The sequence below is a fragment of the Camelus ferus genome, chromosome 18 (genome assembly GCF_009834535.1).
Source record: "Camelus ferus isolate YT-003-E chromosome 18, BCGSAC_Cfer_1.0, whole genome shotgun sequence".
NCBI classification, from domain to species: domain Eukaryota; kingdom Metazoa; phylum Chordata; class Mammalia; order Artiodactyla; family Camelidae; genus Camelus; species Camelus ferus.
In genome coordinates this window covers 30,274,197-30,295,460 of record NC_045713.1, presented here as the reverse complement: position 1 = coordinate 30,295,460, position 21,264 = coordinate 30,274,197, and the positions used below count along the sequence as shown (strand labels likewise).

The 21,264-nt window shown below is 43.9% G+C and overlaps 1 protein-coding gene across 2 annotated transcripts in view; it reads left to right on the top strand.

The window, feature by feature from the left end:
• The first annotated feature begins 13,920 nt into the window (after positions 1-13,920).
• Positions 13,921-21,264, top strand: part of RBBP6 (RB binding protein 6, ubiquitin ligase) — a 31,323-nt gene continuing 23,979 nt past the window's right edge. Inside the window, exons 1-2 of one of the 2 annotated variants that reach the window (XM_006193109.3) lie at positions 13,921-15,192; positions 19,730-19,829. In XM_006193109.3, coding sequence (XP_006193171.2) covers positions 15,027-15,192; positions 19,730-19,829 — 266 coding nt within the window. In that variant the 5' untranslated portion in view covers positions 13,921-15,026. The remainder of the gene's footprint in view (positions 15,193-19,729; positions 19,830-21,264) is intronic. The other variant, XM_032460849.1, reaches the window with a different exon arrangement.

Here is a 21,264-nt window from a genome sequence, read left to right as displayed (position 1 = left end):
GCCTGCCGTCAGCCTGGGGCTCAGGCTGCCCTCCAGTTACCTGGGTTGGAGGGACTTCGGTGTCATGAGCACCACCACTACTGGGATGAGCTACTGCTTGTTAAGTGTGGATCCCATCCCAGCCCCCCACCCCCAGCAGAGGGCTAAGCATTTTACTTGCCTCTCTGGGTTCGTTAGCCCAGCACCCCAGGGAGGCAGGTTCTACAATATCACCACTTTACAGAAGAGGAAACTGAGGCTTAAAGAGGTTAAGTAACTCATCCAAGAGACAGCAGAGCCGGGACATAAGCCCAGTTCTGTCGGATTCCAAACACCACACTTTTGACCACTCCCCTCTGTCGCCTCCTCCCTGACTTCTGAGCACTGCAGCTTGACCCATAAAGCTCGGGCACCCCAGGACCTTCTCCTCATTGGGCTCAGAGTTGGGTTCCCAAGACAAGGATTTCAGTGCAAATTATTTGTTTGGGAAGTGATCCCAGGAGGCACTGAGAGAGGACTGGGGAAGGGCCCTAGTCTGCTGGGGCTTCCAGAACGAAGTGCCACACACTGGGGGGCTTAAAGGACAGAAATTCATTTTCTCACAGCTGGGGAGGCTGGAAGTCCAAGATCAAGGTGCCAGCAAGATTGGATTCCTCTGAGGCTTCTCTCCTTTGCTTGCAGACGACCACTGTCTTGCTTCCTCTTTACATGGTTGTCCTCTGCGTGCAGCCCAGATGTCTCTCTGTGTGCCCTAACTCCTCTTCTTAGAAGCTCATCAGTCAGATTGGATTAGGGCCCATCCTAAGGGCCTCATTTTAACTTAATCACATCTTTAAAGGCCTTGTCTCCAAATAAATGCAGTCACATTCTGATGTCCTGGGGTTAGGAATGGGGCGGGGTCACAGTTCAATCCATAAGTAGGTACAGGAAGTAAGACAGGAGAAGGAAAGAAGCCAATGAGGGGAGCTTTCCTGAGCAGATTGCTGCTGTGGGTCACTGGAGACGACGGGAGACAGTGCAGAACACTCTGAGTTATTCCATCCGTTGTTGCTCGTGGCTGCTCCTGGGCACCGGCCCCCCAGGACCCCTAGTCCAGCAGGAAGTGCTCAGGCTGAGCTGCAGCTGCTTGCAGGAGGATGCAGTCAGCATGGAATGGAATGGAGAGTGCCAAAGGCACGTGGGTGGGCACTAGATGTCTGCTGTACCAACCCCCCATCCACTCCTAAATCCACCGGATTCTTCTGTTACAGTCCCTGGCTCCAACCCAACTCCGGTTGATTTCAACAGCTGATCTCACAACGATCTTTCTACCAACTGCGTATGTTAACACGCAGCAGAGTTAAGTCAGAGCACGTCCATCAGAGCTTGCCTGGTTTCCCTTTTTGCTACTCTTCCCATCCCCATGGCAGGAACAGTTTCATTCTTCACACCTTCTGGTTCAACCTTGTAAGAGTCAGGACTCTTTCACTGCAAATGGCAGAAGCTCAGTTCAAATTGGCTTAAAAATAAAGGACGGGGAGGTTGGTTGAAAGGCTCGTGTAACTGAATGTGCCAGCCCTGCTGCATCAGGCGGTCAGAAAAAAGCCCTGGGAATGTGTCTTTCTGAACCTCTTGGCTCAGTTTGCTTGCGTTGGTTTCTCTTAAAGTAGGATTCCTCTGTGTGGTGGCACAGGTGACCGTGAGCAGCTCCAGGTCCATCCGCATCCCACCAGGAGCTTTATCCGTTAGGATGCCTTTGGCTACTAGAAGCAGAAAATCTGGCTTAACAATAAGGAGAGCAAGGGGGCCGGGTATGGCGCAACTGGTAGAGTGTATGCTAAGCATACACAAGGTCCTGGGTTCAATTCCTAGCACCTCCTCTAAAAATAAATAAGCAAAGATAATTACCTCCTCCAAAAAAATACAAATTAAAAAAATAATAAGGGTCCAGAGGTAGGCTGGACTTCCAGTGTTTTATTTAGCTATTCAGTATGAATACAGCCAAGTCCACCAGGCAATGGCTCCAAAGAAGTGAACGGCATAAAATATGGACCTGTGTTGGACCATGATGTAAGAAATACAATTTTATTGTATTTAGGGGTCATTTGTTACAGCAACTCATGTCATTTACTTTAACCAATACATCAGTCTAATCCTAGCTCCAATTCTCACTTAGCGATGCAGCGACTACCGCCAGGCCCACCAGGTAGTGGCTCCAAATAGGTGAAGGGCACAAAATATGAGCTCTGGCTGCTTCTGTTCCTGCCCTCGCCTCCAATCTCTTTCCCACACAGAATCCACCCCAAGTGACCCTTTATAATGGAAACAGAACTCTATCCCTCCCCTGATCAAAAACCTTCAGTGGCTGCCTTTTGCTCTTTGGAAACCTTCACCGGCAGAGATGAATGCAGCCTCTGTACTCGGTGCATCAGGTGAGTTCTTTTCTGTTCCCATCAGAAAGGAGGACCCAGCGCAGTTCCATTCGCTTGTCCACATCCATGGTCTTGTCCAGAGCTGTCCCAACTCTCTTGCTCTTTGTCACAGTGTAGTCTCAAGGGATGTTGCTCTTCTTGACCTGTGGGACGTCCCACAGAACATCGCTCTCATTACCACACAGGACATAGGATTGCTACTGTAAGAGAACAGAGAAGAGGATTCCGGAACTCAGAGGATTTCCTGGGGTGCCCCTTGGTGCTCCCATGCCCAATTTTAACTGTGAAGACCCAGTTACAGAAACCCCAGCCTCCTTCAGGCATGGAAACCTGGGGCTCAGAGTCCTCAGGGATGAAAACTGAGTCCAAACCACACAAGCAAAATCGGTTGCCCAAATAAGCACATGGAAAGATGCTCAACATCATCAGTCATTGGGGAAATGCAACTCAAATCCGCAATGAAATAGCACTTCCCACCCACCAGGATGTCCACGATCAAAAAGAAGAACAAGTGTTGGTGAGGATGTGAAAAAATTGGAACCCTCATGCATCGCTGGTGGGAATGAAAAACAGTGCAGCTGCTCCGGGAACGGTTTGGCAGTTTCTCAAAAAGTTAAGCTTGGAGTTACCATATGACCAAGCAATTCCACTCCTAGGTATAGACCCAAAAGAAATAAAAACATATGTCCACACAAAAACTTGTACACTCTGTACAGGAATTATACTACAATAAAGATGTTAAAAAAATAAAGACTTAAACCTTAAAAAAAAAAAAAAAACTTGTACACACGTATTCATAGCAGCATTGTTCATCACAACCAAAAGCAGAAACAGCCCAAATGTCCCTCCTGAATGGGTAAAGAAGATAGAATACTCATACAGTAGACTATTATTCTGCCATAAAAGGAATGAAGTACTGATATATGCTATGAGGTGGATGAACCTTGAAAATATTGTGCTAAGTGTAAGAGATTAGATGTAAAAGACTCCACATTTGTACGAATGGGCAAGTCCACAGGGACAGAAAGTAGGTGGGTGCCTGGCAAGGGCTGGATGGTGGGGTGGGTAGGGGATTGGGCAGTGGCTGCTGATGGGTATGCAGTGATGAAAATGATCTGAAATTAGAGAGTGGTGGTAATTGCACAACTTTGAGTGCATACTAAAAGCCACCACACTGTCCATTTGACAAGAGTGAATGTTATGGTTTGTGACTTCTATCCCTACCTTTCCTTTTGAAAGGTATGAGAGAAAAAAAATTGCTGGCCAAAAGTTGAGGAGACTTAGAATGGTGACTGAGGATGCATGATGGCCTCAGGATCGACTGAGCAGAGATGTCGCGTATCCCACGGACACTCTTTCTGGCAATCTTTTTTTAAGGAAAGTGTCACAATGGGCCGCCACCTGAAAGGGTTGGTGACAGTACAGGGGGAAGAACATAAGGAGAAGCAAGAGGGACTCCAAGCACACAGCTTTCACTACAGCTTCTGTCTGCAGCAGCTGCAACTCTGCCCGAGGGCTCTCTCTGGCCACCTGCAAGGAAGCCCACTTGGTCCCCGGGCGAGGAAGGCTGGGAATGCCCTTACCAAATGCTGAGGAGAGCTGATGGATTACCCAGCCTTTGCACTGGTTATACATTATGCTAAAGAGACATTCTGATAGGGTGTGTACAAAGGTACAGTGTGTAGGATGCTAACAGCAGCAGTGTTGACAACAACAAAAAAAGGAAAACAACCAAATGTCCACATTAAGGATGTAATAAATATGCAGGGAAAAAAAGGAATTGATGTTATCAGTACCCCGTCTCTCTCTCGGTTGATCTGGGATCACTCTAATATGTGATCTGTGCTGTCTCCCAGAGTTCCCCAGTGAGGTTTCGTCCCCAGATGCCCACAGCAGTAAACTGCTCCATAAAACAGGTTGACTGGCTTCTTCCCCTTCCCTGTCTCATGACTCTAATCCCCTACTGAGGCTCCTTGGGATTCACTGTCACATAACTACTGCACTTGCATGCTTGTGGGAGGGTCTGCTTCTCGGGGAAGTCCACTGGCCGCACTCCCTTCCAGGCAGGGTCTCCCCAGTAGCCATCAGTAAATTCAAGTTTACATTTTTTTTCTTTGAGCAAACTAAACTGCTGTTTTCAAGCAAAAGGGACAATTCTTTGAGATTTTCAGAATTCCCTTGGCCACCCTCCCCCCCCCGCCGCCAGCACATTTCCAACAGTTGCCAATATTCCCTAGACTATTTTGTCGTATAAGAAGCCAGCAGTGTCTTGAAAGAATCTTGGTGTCCCACTGGAGTGGAATTTCCCCCAAGCTTTCCTTTCAGGGGAACATTGCAAGATGTCTCTGGCTTGCAGGCGAGTGTTTCTAGATAGAAGCACTGTACCTTCACCAGGACAATATACATGATATAAAGGCAGTATTTTAAGTGGAGGAGCAAATTAAGCCATTGCATGCCACCCCAGAAGCCTCGATTTGTGATGGCCCCATGCAGTTCATCTGGGACGTAGGGCTCAGTGGACCTGAAAGCAGACATAGAAGGAGGCTGTTTGAGGCTATGTGGGTCCTGGGAGACAGAGAGGCCCACTTTTTTTTTAGTGGAGTGAGTAAGAAGGAGGTTCCTGAACAGCATCTCTGTAAGGAAGGAAAGCACTTACTAAACCAACTTTAGTGGGGAGGGTCTAGCTCAGAGGTAGAGTGTGTGTTTAGCATGCATGAGGTCCTGGGTTCAATCCCTGGTACCTCCATTTTAGAATGAATGAATGAACGAATGAATACATAAATAAATAAATACCTAATTACCCCTCCCCCCAACAAAAAAGGTAAAAAAAAATTTTTTTTTAACCACTTTAATTTCCTGGGTAGTATTGTGGCAATGTGAGTAAAGGGTTAATTAGCTTCAAGCCTGGGCTGGGGCAGGCATACCTGGGAATGAGCTCAGGTTAAGTTCTCACAGCGCAGTTTCCTTGAAAAACAAAGAGTTCTGGTGAATGTGGAGTATTGTGAGCTTCTTCTGCTGAGTGGGAAGGCGCCTGTATTGGAGGCTCCGTGAATCAGCATGCGAGCCTCAAGCCCACGTGATTAATATGGCATAAAAAAACTGGTGACAAATCGAGGCTGAGGCTTCTATGTCTAAAGGGGATTTATGCACATGTTGGCTCTTGTCAGGACAATTGTACACAGTTGGTGGCTGTCACAATGAGGGGGAAGGATGCTACTGGCATCTGGGGAGGCTGTTAAACATCTGTCAATGCCCAGTTCAGCCCCCCCCCCCCAAGTAAGACATGCAGATGACTAGCACATTCTATTTTTCCAAAGAAATTTTTCAGGGAAAAATACATGTGAAGTACTTTCAACATATTTCTACAGAAAGTTTTAAAGTGATTTTATAAAGACAAATTTGCTTTTATAGATAGATAGATAGATAGATAGATAGATAGATAGATAGATAGTTAGATAGAGTAACTTTTATAATTGAAGCCCCCCCACCACAGAAGATTATTCAGCCCAAAATGTCAAGAGTGCTGAGGTTGAGAAATTATTGAAGTCCGTGGTGACTGCTCTCAGTTTCTGAGACAGACTGCATTCTGTCTGTGGGACGTGTGGGTCTCTCTCCATGAACTCGCTTTCACTTGAAAAAATGTCTGCGGTGCCTTTTGAGTCTGACCCAGCCCAAACTTGTAACCAAAGCTCTGATACCACAAGCTGACCTTGATCTTGGTCCACAAGAGAGTACTCATGCTGCAGGGATCAGACTGTTATTTCTTTATGCCCCGGCCACACTGAGGATTATAACTCTCTCAGGATGCTGGCAGGAGAGAGGTGAGGGACCCGGAGCGGGGGTCCTTGCCATTCAGTGGGAGCAGTTTTGCAGAAGTCCACTAGGGGACAGCTATCAGCAGCATCACCTCGTGAAGGCTGCTTAAAATTAAATCAAAATCAGACAAGAAAAGGCCTGCCTTCTATCCCCAGGCTCTCCTAAACAGAGGTGAACGAGCCGGGAGTAAGAGAGACACATGGGTTAAAATTCCAGCTCTTCCATTTACCCATATTTGCCCCCCAAATAAGACATGCAGATGACTAGCACATTCTATTTTTGCAAAGAAATTTTTCAGGGAAAAATATATGTAAGTACTCTCAACATATTTCTATGGAAAGTTTTAAAGTGGCTTTATAAAGACAAATTTGCTTTTATAGATAGATAGATAGATAGATAGATAGATAGATAGATAGATAGATAGTAGTGTAACTTTTATAATTGAATGTACATGTGGAACAAAATTCAGAGGGTACAAAAGAATACACAACAGAAAGTAAGTCTCTATCATACCGTTACTTTCATGCCATATCATTAAATTGGCAAAAAACCAAAAGTGTTGTAATTCTATGTGTTGGTATGAATGTCGATATGTAGGTATCGTCCCCTCAACTTTCAGAAGCCGTGTTTGTGCACACTGTCCTCTGATTCTTCAGGCCAGCAAAATCAGGTATTTTGGCCAAGTTATAGCCACCTGCCCTCAGCACAGATTTGCCTGCCTTGAAAACAGGACATTCACTCAGCCCTGTCTCTTTCTTCCACGTGACAACACTCCTTGAGCACCTGCTTGGTTTTGGTCATTCCCCAGTGCCCTCAGGTAGTTAATTTTTTTCTACATTTTGTCTGGAGTGTATAGCTGTTAACGGCGCAGGATTGATCCGGGTTGTTACTCGGGCCGTGACTGGGAGGACGTGGCCTCACTCTTTTGAACTGCCACGCTTCGCCTCCAGGGCAACCCTGCAAGAAAGGTATTATTGTTATTGCCTCCTCTCTGCAGAACAACGGGTCCTGTGTATCCACTGGACCCCAGATCATTGGAGCATTTTGGGATCGAATGTGGGTTTGTGGGGGGGATTGTCTTTTCATTTTGATAAATTAAATACTTTCAGTCTGACCTTGGAAAGGTCACTTAACTTCAGTTCTGATTTGTAAATCTGAATAATGCTGATGCTTTCCTTACAGGGTGGACCTGGAGGTCAATGAAATTGCACAGCGATGGCCGATATTCACATGACGCTTACGCTGTGTGGGTACCACTCCCCGGTGCTCTATTTCTTGCAATAGCCTGTAAGTGTGGTACACTGTTGACAGCTTCATTTGGCGGCAAGGAAACCACGACATAGTGAGCCTTCCTGACTTGCCTGGTGCCCCTCGTGTTGTACGTGGCAGAGCTGGGATTTGAACCGACGCTCTGTGGTGCCTGCATCTGTGCAGTTAACCACGTGCGACCTGGAACATGGTCCTTCATCCTAGCTGTGCAGCAGAACCACCTGCAATCCCACGAAGCCCTGCTGAATCTGCTCTCCGGGCTCTGCCTTGGCACAGAGTTGGTGCTCAAATATGGGCACCCCTTGCCCTCCCTGTTTCCCTTTTCCTGCCTCACCGGGGAGGATTTCTTCTACCAGCCCCTTCCTCTACCAAGTCTCGGACCTAGATAATTAGGGTTACCTTTGACTCATTCCTGCCAGATCTACGTCACCAGCCTGCACAACAGGTGGAACAGGCTCCAGGAGCTGCAGGAAGGAATAGCTGTCCTTTGGCTCATCCTTCCCCACCTGTCTGAAGCCTGGCCCTGGTCATGTGACCACCGGGAAGGTTGCTATGAGCCATGGTGTATGTGCCACCCGACCTCTGCCTTTAAATAAACCACACCTGACAACCCCACGCGATCCTGGGCCCCTTCAAGTTCCTGGTACCAGTCATACTCAGATTGCCCTGAGCATTAACATTGGAGGATTCTGACTTCTTACAGCCCTCTAGGATGTTCCTCTCTAAATCAGAATTTGTTTAAATGGCTTTTATGGCCCTACAGGATTGGACCCCGGCTTCTGCCTCTGGTCTAAGCCCTGTCACTCCCCATTGTTATCCATCCTTCAGCTCTCCCAGACTTTGGACTGTCCCTTGATCATACCTCAGGGTTCTTGCACGTGCCGCTCATCCCACCCAGAAACTTCTTCCCCTAGAACCTCACACGGCTCACTCGAATGTCACCTGCTCACAGAGGCTTTTCCTGAACATCCAGTGTTAAGTCACCCTCACCCCTCGACCCCCCGTCACTCTCCATCTTGCTAACTCGGTTTAGTTTTCTTCAGAGCACCTGTCACATTCTACGATTATCTACCTTCTCTTTGCTTGTCTGGTCACTCATTGTAGCTCTCCTCCTAGCACTAGGACGGAAACTCCAGGATAGCAGAATCCTCACCCACCGTGTTCACTGCGGTATCCCGTGTCCCTGGGACAGTGCCAGGAGCAAGCTGTCACTCAATAAGCATCCATGAGATAAATGATGCCTTTGCCATGGGCAGCAAAGAAGACAAGGGAGACACCCGACACACAGGTGACAGACAGACACCACCAGGAACCCCCGACAGGGAGAGGAAGCTCACCCACAGGGTTTGAATCTGGGCTCCATCACTACTAGCTGTGACCTTGGACTCACCTCTGGATGTGTGACCTTGGGCTTCTCTCTCTGAGCCTCTGTTTTCCTCCTGTGTCAAGCAGGGAAAAGAGTCAGGCCTACCACACAGGTCACAGTCAGGATAAATGAGATACTGCACTGACAGGCCCATCCGACCAGCAATCCTGGATGCCGAGTGGGGGAGTTGGGGAGAGGCCGGCACAAGGCCTGAGAGATGGATGGCCTGTGGACCTCAAGGCACCCCCGCTGGCACTTCCTCCAAGGGTAGCTTCAAGGCCACTGCCCTGCTTTAACTTACCAAGCTGGTAACTGCTGGAGAAGCCAGACAGAACCACTTATCAGGAGTCATTTGGGGGCTCCACAAATAATTATCCAGCGCCTACCAGGTGCCTGAGGCAGATGAGGTCCGTGCCCTCCGAGAACTTAATCTAGAAGCAGAGATCAGATAAAACATAGGCCCAAAGAAAACAGAGGAGAAGTGGGAGATGGAGGGAGGAAGGTAGGAGGCAGTCTGTTGGCAGTGGATCAACTTTGCTCCCAGTACCCGAAAGGGAGGGTGCCCCTCCCTGCGGGCCCCTCAGTTGGACGCCTCTGTGGTCAAATAAAGTCAATAGTTAAAGAGACCAAGCTCCCCAGCCAGGCACACCCCATTTTAAATTATGGATCCTGTGTGACCTCAGGCACATGACTTCACCTCTCTGAACACCACTGCCTCGTTTATTGGGACCTAGTCACAGGGTTCTTGGGAGGATTTAAGGAGATTTGCATTAAACGTACCTGGCATGGTGCGTAGGAAACGGGTGGGTGGGAAACGCCAGCAATAGTTGTTGTGTTGTTATCGTGTGTATCCAAACTGCAAGCACTTCAGAGAAACATCTCTAGCATTTGTCACTTGCGTTTATTTCCCAAACATCACTTATAATGTGCTTCTGCGCCAGGCACTGCCAGGAAATTGTCTTAACAAACTTTTTTTCTCTCTGTCTTTGTTGTCTTTTTTTTTCTTTTTTTAAACACATGACAAATTTACCCTCCTAACCATTTCTAAGTGTATAGTTGAATAGTGTTAAGTATATTTGTTGTGCAACAGATCTCTGGAATTTTTTGTCTAGCGACACTGAAACTTCCCATTTCCCCCTCTGCCAAGCCTGACTTTCTGTTTCGAGGAAAGTACTATTTCAACTCTGTCACAAATCAAGAAACCAAGACCAGCTACATACTTTGTGGGACTCAGTGCAAAAGGAAAATGAAACTTACAAGGAATGTCAAGACGGCAACAGCGGAGTATTAAACCAAGCATGGGGCGCTTCTGAGTGCAGTCACACAGGGCCCATGAAACAGGGCCCGGGGGACTCCAGGGGCCAGAGAGGTTAAGATACTTTCCTATAGCCACACAGCAAGTTTTGGAGCCTCTAAAATCACACAATTTCTCTTACTTACTGTAAACCCCCTGTAGGCAGGGGCTTTGATCTGTTCACTGCAGACCACCCAGCACCCAGCACCGTGCCTGGCACATACGGGCACTGATTACAAAGTTCATATCTGCAGGAATGAATGAATAGGCCACTCTCACCCAAAAAAGAGAGAGAGAGAGAGCGAGAGAGAAAGAGAGAGAGAGGCTCTGCCTCGGCTCTGGCAATAACATTCCATCCCTACTCCTCTTTGGTGTTTACTAGAGCCCTGGCATTCTTAGAAGCAAGCGTGGCGTGTGTCTGTCTCTACATAAAGTCCCCTGGCACTTTTATGAGGCCCCGCCTCTTCAGAACATTCCTGCTTTTGAGTCCCACTTTTATAGGGTGAAGTGAGAAGACGCGGGATAATGTGACGTCACTGGTGGCATGTTCTGGCTCCAGGTCCCCAGGTCACTGAGAGTCTGATGGCCAAGTCCCCTCTCTGACCTGAACAGAAGAAAATGAGAACTGAATGAAATATAAAATAGAAGCAAAACATGAGTTTTATTTCCAGTTATGGCGTTAAATGAGGCAAGAGTTTAGGCAGCCAACCTAATTTTCGTTTCATTTCATTTTTCTGTCTGTAAGATTCTTTGCCGGTAGTGGGATATATAACCAATATAATACGAGAAACATACTATATTTTTGGTCTGTCTTTTTTTTTTTTTACATGTAACACAAAATATATCATCTTAACCATTTAGAAAATTTTTATTTATTTATTACTGTATTATTTAACTATTTTATTTTGGCATGGAGGGGGCAGGTAATTAGGTTTGTTTATCTTTAGAGGAGGTACTGGGGATTGAACCCAGGACCTCATGAGGAAGCTCATACATAAACCTGAAGGAAACCTAAACAAATAAATAAATATCTAAGTAGGTTGTTTAACGGCCAGGAACTACATTTTTAAGTCTACAAGTAAAGTCAAAAGACATAAAGGAAAAAAGCCTGATGGATTTTTATTACATAAAAATGGAGAAAATTTTGTAGGCTGCAATATTAACTAAATATAAAGGTAATATAAAGGCAATCAACCATCTGGAGAAGGTACCTTGATGGCATGGGGACATATTTTTCTACTTTTGATGAATTTGGCCTGACAGTGTGGAGGCCACACTCAATCTGGTGACATCACTGCTACTGGGTCACTTGGGATTGGATTATAAGTGTCTATAACAGCCTCCGTGGGGCACAGGCTTCATTCTAACTTTCAGAGCCTGGGTAGTAGCACAAGTTCCGTGCAGTGGACAAGCCGGGATTCCTGAGTCTCCCAATTCTGAAATCTTAGCGAAAGGAAATAAGGTAGGGGATCTACTAGATGCATGTGTTTGATGGAGGCATGAGGGTACAGTGGGTTTGAGAATAACAAAGGTATAAAATCCCAAGATGTGGGAGCCCTAGAATTGCCACATCGGAGGAGCTTGGAAAAGGATGCCTCATTCGTTGCAGGTAGAGTACAAAAAGTTTCCTAGGGCTTACAAAAATATTGAAAGGGGTAGGCGGCGGTATGCCAGTGGCAGGGAACGAAGTCCCATAGAACCAAAAGAAATTTACAAAATTGATATCAGTAAAGGAATTTAATGAAACAGGCCAAACGTCACATTTTGTCAATTAGTTAAGCAACTCAGTTAAATCTGATCATAAGTATATTTAATGTGGGTTGTGGGTACATTTTGACCTGTTTGGTGTGATATGAAGTGAAATCTCCATAAATGAGAGCTCAGGGTGAACGAAGCTTTGTAAAGGGCTCACGGCTGAGAAGACCGCTGGACCAAATCATAGCACTGACTACAGATACTCTTTCGAAGGACACTTACTCCTCTCCTGGCAGTGTTTTGATCCACTCCGCTCTAAGGATGTGGCCTCCTTTGAATCCCACCTGATTAAATTAAATTGGGGATGAAGGAATTACCCAAAGTCCGGGACACCTAGGTGATTCTTCATTTTCTGGTCCAGTTTTTCTTTCATTAGATGTGATTTTCCTCCCTTCCTCCACGCAGAGGTTTTTCAAGAAAAGCAGCTGTTCTAAAGTGGACCCGAGAGCAAGAACATTTTAGTGAGTTCCCAAAGAAGATAAAGGTGAGAGAAATTGTTACATGTGAAAATCACTGACCATGATGTGGTTGAATTAAATTGTATTTGTGTGTCTCTGGGACTGCCCTTTATTTGCCAAAATCTTAGCACTGCGGTATTTCTATAGATCACATAAACATGTATTTAGTTATACAACACATATTTATTGAGAACCTACTATGTCCAGAGATACAGCATAAACAAAAGAGATTTAAAAAATTCCTTTTCCCAGCTAGGGGAGAGACAGAGAATTTAGAAGTAAATATAAACCCTGTCAAGTAATGATGAGTGTTGGGAAAAAAATTAAAAAGAGTAAAAGATGGAGAATGATGGTGGTCCTCTTTAGATAAGGTGGCCTCAGGAGACTTTTCTGATAAGATGACTGATTAAAACTGAGTTCAGTAAAAATCTGGACTGTGTTTAGGAAGTCCCTGGCAAACTTTTCTATGTCTTAGCTATGTGATCTTCTCAGCAACCAACTTCTCTCAGCCCATCCTGTAAGTTCAGAGAGGATGTGGAAAATGCATTTGTAAATAATAGCGATTATTGCAGTTTATGAATGCAATTTTATTATATTATGAATTTTAGAGATGTAATAATAACTTCCCCATGCACCAAGGAAAAAATGGTCCGCTGCACCGAGGGGATTCTTGGCACACTTCCCGGCATTTATAATTAGCGACAGAATTTTGGACCCCTCCAATAAGCAGACATTCTCCTGATTCTGGGAATTCAGAAAGTGCATGATTGCTAGCTTCAGTTTCCTCATCTATAAATTGGAGATAATGGTAGTGCTGACCACCTCGGGTTTTTTGTTGATGTTGTTAAACTGACATTTACTGAGTCACATTGAACCCTGTGCCAGGCATGGTCCTAAACAATGGAAATGTATTCATTCATTTAATCCATAATAACCCAGTAAACCAAGTGCTATGTTTAACAGCGTTTTATAACCAAGGAAACTGAAGCACAGAGGAGTAAAATCTAGTGTCCCACAGCTAGGGTTCCAACCCAGACAACTGGGCTCCAGAAACTGGAAATGTTATAAAGCGCTTAGCCCTGTGCCTAGTACTTAGAAAGAACTCAATATGTTTTTATAGTGGTGGTTGTTGTCAGTTCTATCCTGGGGCTGCTCCTGAATTTCTCCCTAGTATGAGTTTTAGGTAGTCAGTCTGCTGCGAGGGGAAGCTAGGGAGTGTTTGCATAGCAACCATAATGTTAACTTAAACTGGGTAGCTTGGGGGAGTTGATGAGGCTTGATGGGGGTGGTGGGGAAGGGGGAGTAGCCGGCCGCCCCTCCGCGGTGGAAACCAGCTTAGCAGCAGCTGAAATCTGAACTCCCCTCCGGAACCCTGTGAGCCGGTCCTCTTCGCAGCCTCCCCCCTCCCGCCCTTTGAGCCGGATGGTTTCTTCCGTTCTCCCGGCTGGTTCAGGTTCCGCGCTCAGGAGTCACAAAGCGCGGGGTCACGTGGGCGGGCCGGTGCGCTTTGTGACGCCACGGGCCCCGCCCCTCGGCCCGCCTATCGACTCACGCCAGCCCCGCCCCGCGCGCGCCGCCCGTGCAATCCCTGCTTAAGAGACCCCGGAGTGGGGCGCTTGCCCGAAGCCAGGCCGCGTCCGCCATAGTGCCTGGCTTGGAGGTGTCGCCGGCGCCTGGTGAGGGCCCGAGAGCGGCAGGGGGGCGAGACAAAAAGGGAGCCGGCGGAGCCCTCGCCGTTGCCCGGCGGTTTCCGGGCCTAATCTCGCGGTACCGGGCCGGAAGGCGACGGGAGCGAAAGGCGAGAGAAGCGCGGAGCACTCGGCGAGAGGAAGCGTCAGGGAGCCTCGGCGGCGTCGCCAGGGTCCGCCGAAGCCCCCCCGGCCGTGGGCTGGGGCCCGGGGTGGTGAGGAAGCGCTGCGAGGCCTAGCCGAGGCCTAGTACCGGCTTTGTGTCTGAGGCGGCGTTGGCGGCGGCGGCGGCGGCGGGGGGGAGGCGGAGCCGGAGCCGGGGGCGGCCTGCGGGAAGGCCTCTCCTCCGCCGACCGCGCGTTTCGGCCTAGGCCGCGGGGCCGCTCGGGGCCTCCGGGGAGCAGGCGCCAGGGGTCTGTGTGTGGTGGGGGCCTGGGCCTGGGCCTGGGGAAGCCGACGCCGGTCGTCCGGAAGCCGGGAGGAGGCGAGAGGCCGCTCGTGGACTCCGGGCCTAGGCCCTCTCCCCTCAACCTTCTCCCGGGGCCTGGGTCACCCCCATCCACGGAGAGAGAGACCATCCGGGAGGTGCGGCCGCGCTATGGACCCCTGACCCCGCGGGGTCATTCGGACTCTAACGTGTGGACTGACCGCTACTGACTGCACCGCCTGCCCCCGTCGCCTGCCGGCCCTTATTATGAGCGAGGGGGACCCAGCCGGGTGACATTGTGCCCGTTGGCGGATTCTCGCTTGCCCCCTTCCCGGTCCTCGTCCGCCTCCTCCCACATGAAGCGATTCTGAATTTCCGGGGGGGTTCTGGATTATTGTTTTTACGAACCCCTGCTTGTGGTTGGGGGGTTATTTAATCTGAGGCCTTAGGGTCCTGTCTCTGAGTGTTCTGTGTGTGTACATATTTTGCTCTTAAGTTTATAAATATACATATATTGAGAGTGTCCACGTCTCCTCGCTGAACCTTAGGAATCCTTTGGCACCATGTCCTGTGTGCATTATAAGTTTTCCTCTAAACTCAACTATGATACCGTCACCTTTGATGGGCTCCACATCTCCCTCTGCGACTTAAAGAAGCAGATTATGGGGAGAGAGAAGCTGAAAGCTGCCGACTGCGACCTGCAGATCACCAACGCGCAGACGAAAGAAGGTAAGAGACGTCTGGGCTCCACATCCTTGCTGGTTGAAGATAGATGCTGGTGGTGAGGTGCCTGGCAGGAGACTAACCGCCATCACGTCTCTTGTGGGACTGCCCGTTCTAACACTTTTCGTACGACTTTCATTGATAGCCAAGTGTTGCAGCTGTCGACCTTCGAGTTTTAACTGACTTACTTGATTTCTGCGTACTTGGATCATCCGGAACAGGCTAATCCCAAATCGTGGAACTTTGATTATTCCTCCCCACTGTTTTTTAAAATGAACATTTTGGTGGCATAGGGTCGCGGTGTCATCTAGGTTCTTTGGGTGCTTGCACTGGAGCATCTTCTAACCTATTTTTCATCAGGAGAAGAGGAGAGCATAAGCAAGACTTCTTATTTCTTAAAGCAGCGCTAGAGAGACTTCTCTAACTTTCTATCCTAACAGCGTTTGGTGGTTTAATGACAAATTTTATGTGCTTTTCTCCTTCCTTTCATTAGTTAGCCCCTAGTTTTAATTTTGGAGTTGCCTGGTTTGTGGAGAGAGATGAGATCCTCACTTTCTTGTTTTTGAGGATTTAATCCAGCCAGTCTTTAAATGTTGGAATTGGTATGTTTTGAATTTTGGTATGTTCTGATGTGATCACTTTTGTGTGTAAATTCCAGAATTAGTAATACAGTAAGTAAGTAGTTGAACTTTTCATCACATTACTTTTAAAGTTTAGCAATTTCATAAATATCAGAAGTACAGATTTTTCTTTTTTAACATAGTAATTGCTAGACTTTACATGATTATGTTGATACCAGGATACTGGAAAATAGTAGGCTGCTACCATATGAGTATAAATAAGCCACTTTTTAAGTTTGCTTTTTTTCTTACTTTATTTATTTAGTTAGTTAGTTAGTTAGTTTCCCCTCTTTTTTGAAGCATTTTATATAATAAGAATTTAACAAAGATATGAGAACTTGACAAAATGGCCTTTACAGTTCTGACTTTGAACTTGTTTTGGTTTCTTTTTCTCGGTACTGTAATGCTGATGTGTAATTTTTAGTAGGTCAGTCTTTTGAGTTTTATTGATGGGATGAGAAGAAAAGTGAAGTTCTAATTAGTGTATTTTATTGATCACTAAATTTGGCTTAAGGTGTGACTTGGGTTCTTTTAGTTGAAATTGAAGGGGGGTCCCCCACTTCTGGTGTATAGTTTTGTAGGTAGAATAAATCTTGTTATGTACAAGAGCTGTTTTCTGTTTACATCCAGACATAAGTGTAGTTCTATTATGTTAAGAAACAGCGCTACCCGTGCCTATCACGATTCAGAAATAATAAGGAAGAACTTTATTTGCTCACATAACACGTGAAAGAATATTCTTTACTTACCCCCTTTTTTCAATGTATCATAACAAAGGGACACTTCATGTAAGGCTTTGGTAATTGTAATTTTGTGTAGCATCCCTCTGCTTGAGAGGAAATATTGTTGGTGATCGTGAACATTTGAGAGAAACAGCTTTTTAAAATATTATTCAAGAAAATACCTTAAAGGAAATATTCTTTCCTTGAGGAACATTATAGTCACACTTAACAGAAGAGAAGGTAGGCCATCTTGATATGTTATTGTTAATTAATGAATGAGAGGAAGGAAAATACAAGTGAAATTGGAGATAATTAAAGCAATTTAAACTGTCATATACCATGTAAGTTTCATATTTTACTAGAGTATAACATGATTTACTCATTTAGGGCTAGACTTTGTCTTTTCCACCTAATAATTGATTACAACTTTGTTAGACTGGAGTAAATTATGGTTGATGGAATTCTTGTCCACTCTGAATTTTGTGATATGTTATTTTTCTCCTAAGCCAGGAAATTATGTGATACATTACTATGCAGACGCTGAAAGCAGAGAAGTGCTTTGCCCAGCAGCATATTTTTTATTTTTGAACTGTTATTATTCGAGGAAACTTTGCTATTATTCTTGGTTAAGAAAAAGTTCTTACCTCATATGATCCTCAAATTAGGAGAGAAAAAGATACCTAGTCACTTAAAGAGTTTTATGGGAAATAGTATCCAGTGTCAGAAGGCAGCTGATTAAGAATGTCACTTGGTTTCAGCACCATCCAGTGAATTAAAGAGGACAGAATAAATATTTATAGCTTCATAGTTAGGAGATTGCCTAGGAAAGAAAGCCATACTGGATCACTTAAGTTTGTTTGAATTTATATTTAAATTACCTAATCTATCACGTTTCTATAAAACATTCCTTGCAATTTTAGAAATTTGTCCATGTTTAGGACTCTCTTATCTTGATTAGACAAAAATGCTTGGATCAGAATTTCATGTTTTAGATTTGAGAATCTTGCTTTATTTCTAGGCTCTATTTCAGAATGAATCGCAAATTATCTTTTTATATGATTGTCCTGTATAAACTAGTTTTCCTACTTTTCTGCTTATTTGCAATCCCTTCTCCTCCCCAGCCCCCCCCCCCAAAAGGAAAAACAAACCAGCAAAACAACTTTTATTCTGAACTTAGTGTGAAAGATTGGGAAGCTGAGGATGAAGTATTTTCAAAATACTGTTTCTCCATTTCTTAAATTAATCTTGTTTTATATTTCATCCATGGTCTTCATGTTTTTGGATCAAAAATGACACTGTTGGACCCTTCAAAAGGGTCTTTTGAAGTTAGTAGGCTACTTACTAAGGAGGTATTTTAAGACTAGGAAATCATCAATGTAATTCAGTTACTTAAAAGGTCAATTAGAGAACATCTGGCGTCAGGGGACCAGACTTTAAGCTTGACACACTACTGTGCTGATCAGATGAGTAAGTTGTCTTAGAAAGTGATCCGTGAACACATTCGCTACTTGTTCCCACAGTGAACTCTTTTGACTTAGAGACTTAACTGTCAGGTGTTTGACACCAAGTTTTGTTTCTAGAATTTTTTAAAGATCTCTCGTCTCCCCTGCTCCTAATTTTTCTTACTCAGAGCTTGCTTGGCATTTGGGATTATCATGAACTATCCAATAGATAATGATGATTGTCTTATGATGATTGTATTACGTTGGTATGTCTGAATCCAGGAAATTGCATCACTCTAATTGGATACTTGTAAAGATATAGCCTACTACTTAAAATATACTGAAGAGTCCTTTCCTGAACAGTTTAGTTTATAATAGGAAATACTAATAGTATGATTAAAAATAATAGAGCTGATATATATATATATGTATATATGTATATAAAAGCTTAAGTAACTTAAGTAAACTCAGTTAAGAGTGATCCCTAATACCTGATTGTGTGATTAAGGGGGATGGGTACATTTTTATATCTATCTTCCTGTAGTGGATTATTTTTGTTTTTTGTAGTTTTATGAGTTCCTTTCTTGGCAATTTTTTTTTAACACCATAGTAGAAGTCATTGATCCAGTTTCTTTTTTAATTTCATTCTTTCAGAAGAAGTATTGCAAATAATAGACTGAAGAATAGAAAGATCCTTCTTTCCTCTGTCTTCTCAGAAAGTGACATCTCTTCATCCTGTTGCCTAAGCCAGGAACCCCGAAATTCATGCCAGATTCCCTTTTTCCTTCATTCCCCACTCCCACCCCAAACCATCTGAAAGCCTTATCTGTTTCTCTGTCACATTCCAGAACATCGTTTATTCTGTTCTTACCTGAACTACAGTGCAGTTAACCTTATTAGTCACCCTGTTTCTATTCTTGTTCCCTTGCAGGTTCATTCTCCACTTAGATACCAGAGTCATCCTTTTTGTTTTGAATGTAGATTAGATTGTCATCATTTTTGTTTAAAATCCTTCAATGACTTCCTATTGTAGTCAGAAACAAAATATAAATATATATATATGTGTATATATATATAAATTTTTACCTTTCTACTTGTATTTTCAAGTCATTCTTTTATTTTCATCAGCTGTTCTGGCCTTTTTGGGTAATTTTTTCACATGCTTTTCTATCTGAAACACTCTTTGTCCAGCTTTTTGGCACATCTGGCTAGCTTCTTAAGTCTTCTAGTGTCAAATGTCACTTCCTCAGGGGGCCTTCCTTGAATCAACATTCTATCCAAAGTTGCATCTCACTTTTAGTTCTTTATTACAAAACCTTTCTGTATTTGAAATGTGTCATAATTGAATTTTTTTTATCTGTCCCGCTATGTTTAGGGCCTCAGGGAAGGAAAGTTTTTTCATTCCAAATAACAACTTTCTCTCATACATAGTTCAGATGTTCAGCTTTACTGGCTAAATAAACTAGAGAATGACTTAGTCTTACTGAGATTTGGGGTTCCACAAAAGTAGAGGTGCCAGAACCAAAAACCTGCTGGCACTATTTGGTGTCCTTTGAAGAGAAAGAAGTCATTTATGGCTTTGGATATTTGTTCTGACAATATCAGTAATCTAGATGCAAGGAACATGTAGTTATTAATGCTCCTTTATATTTAAGATCATTTCCCATAAAATTTATGTTTGAAGTTTTCTAATTCTTGAAACCTATGATTTACCCAAATCCCCAAGAAGAAATTCAACTCTATATCTTTTTATTTACAGAATATACTGATGATAATGCTCTAATTCCTAAGAATTCATCTGTAATTGTTAGAAGAATTCCTATTGGAGGTGTTAAATCTACAAGCAAGACATATGTTATGTAAGTATCAAATCCCATGTCTAAGTTCTCAAGATAAACTTTTTGTTTTGTGAGAAGGAACAGTATATTTTAGAACTGAACCCATTGCTTTATCCTAATAAGTATATTTTCTTAACCTTTAAAATTATGAGGATGGGTTTGTTTTTTCCTGATTTCTTCCCGCAGTTAACCTGTAGTTAGGAGTAAAAGCTATTAGAAAGACGTTTTTCTCTATGTAGGTAATGTTTACAAAGATGAGAAAATGACTGTTCAAATTAGTGAGTAAATATTTCTGTCCCCTTCTTTGGTTTTGATTTGCCTGCACACTTTTTTTCACTACCATTTTTCCACTAAAATGTATGTTAAGTGTCTTAAGAGAGCTGTCCTAAATGTTGTCAGCATCAAGAGTGTTCAATAATGCTAACATTTGCTCCTCATCAGTAAATGGAGCTTTTGTTGGGAAGCTGTAGTGTTCACAGGATTTATGAGCACAGACACTGGAATCAGGTTTAGGTTTGACTCCATTTACTGCTTCACACCAGTTGTATTACTTTGGGTAAGTTACCTAAAGTCTGTACCTCATATTCTTTAAAATAAAAGATGATACAGATATTTAACTCAAGGGAGTTGTAGGAATTAAATAGTGCCTGGCACATGGTAAATGCCCTTTATTGGAGTAAGAACATAGCACTAACTTAGGAGTAGTCTAGAGCTTAAGATAGTCACTAAAGGGGCAGGATTTAAACTTTTATCTAACTTTCTCTGCTTTCTTGCAATATAAATGATGATAACAGAATTATAATACGTGAAAAGGGTAGCAGCTCAGGCTATTTAAAGGGTAGTGATTTTTACTTAGAGGTTAAGGAGACTTACTTTAAATTCTGGCAAATTCTGCTTTTGGTCAGTAAAAAATACTGGAATTTGCCAGTCCTGAGAAATGGAATGTGTTCTTGGAATTGAGGTAAAATAAAGTCATTTCCTAGAGCTTTATCTCATGTGGGCAAGTTTTCATTCTAAGAATATTCACTTTAATTTAGTGCAGTTATGTTCCATATCTTAACATTTGGAGATTCTTTTGTTTAATATCTTTTGTATAGTAATAACTTAAAAAGCTGAATCCTTTTTTTTTCCCTGTAAATACCAAGTGAACTATGTGCCTTAAAAGTGCTTTTTAAAAAATAACAAACATTCAGTTTTAGTAGATTTTTTGATATTCAGAGACTTTTGGGGAGAGAATTGTTTAAAGTACATGGGAAAATAGTTGCTTCTTACAGAATTGCATGTTTATTCACTACATATATGATTTTTTTTAATGTATTTGCCCCATAAAATGCTTTTGAGTTTGTTGAGCAAATACTGGTAAATGAAAATTTCATTTTTATCTCAGGACTTGCAAATCATGCACTAACTTAGAAACTACTTTCATATGCTATCTAACATTTCTCTGTAGCCAGGA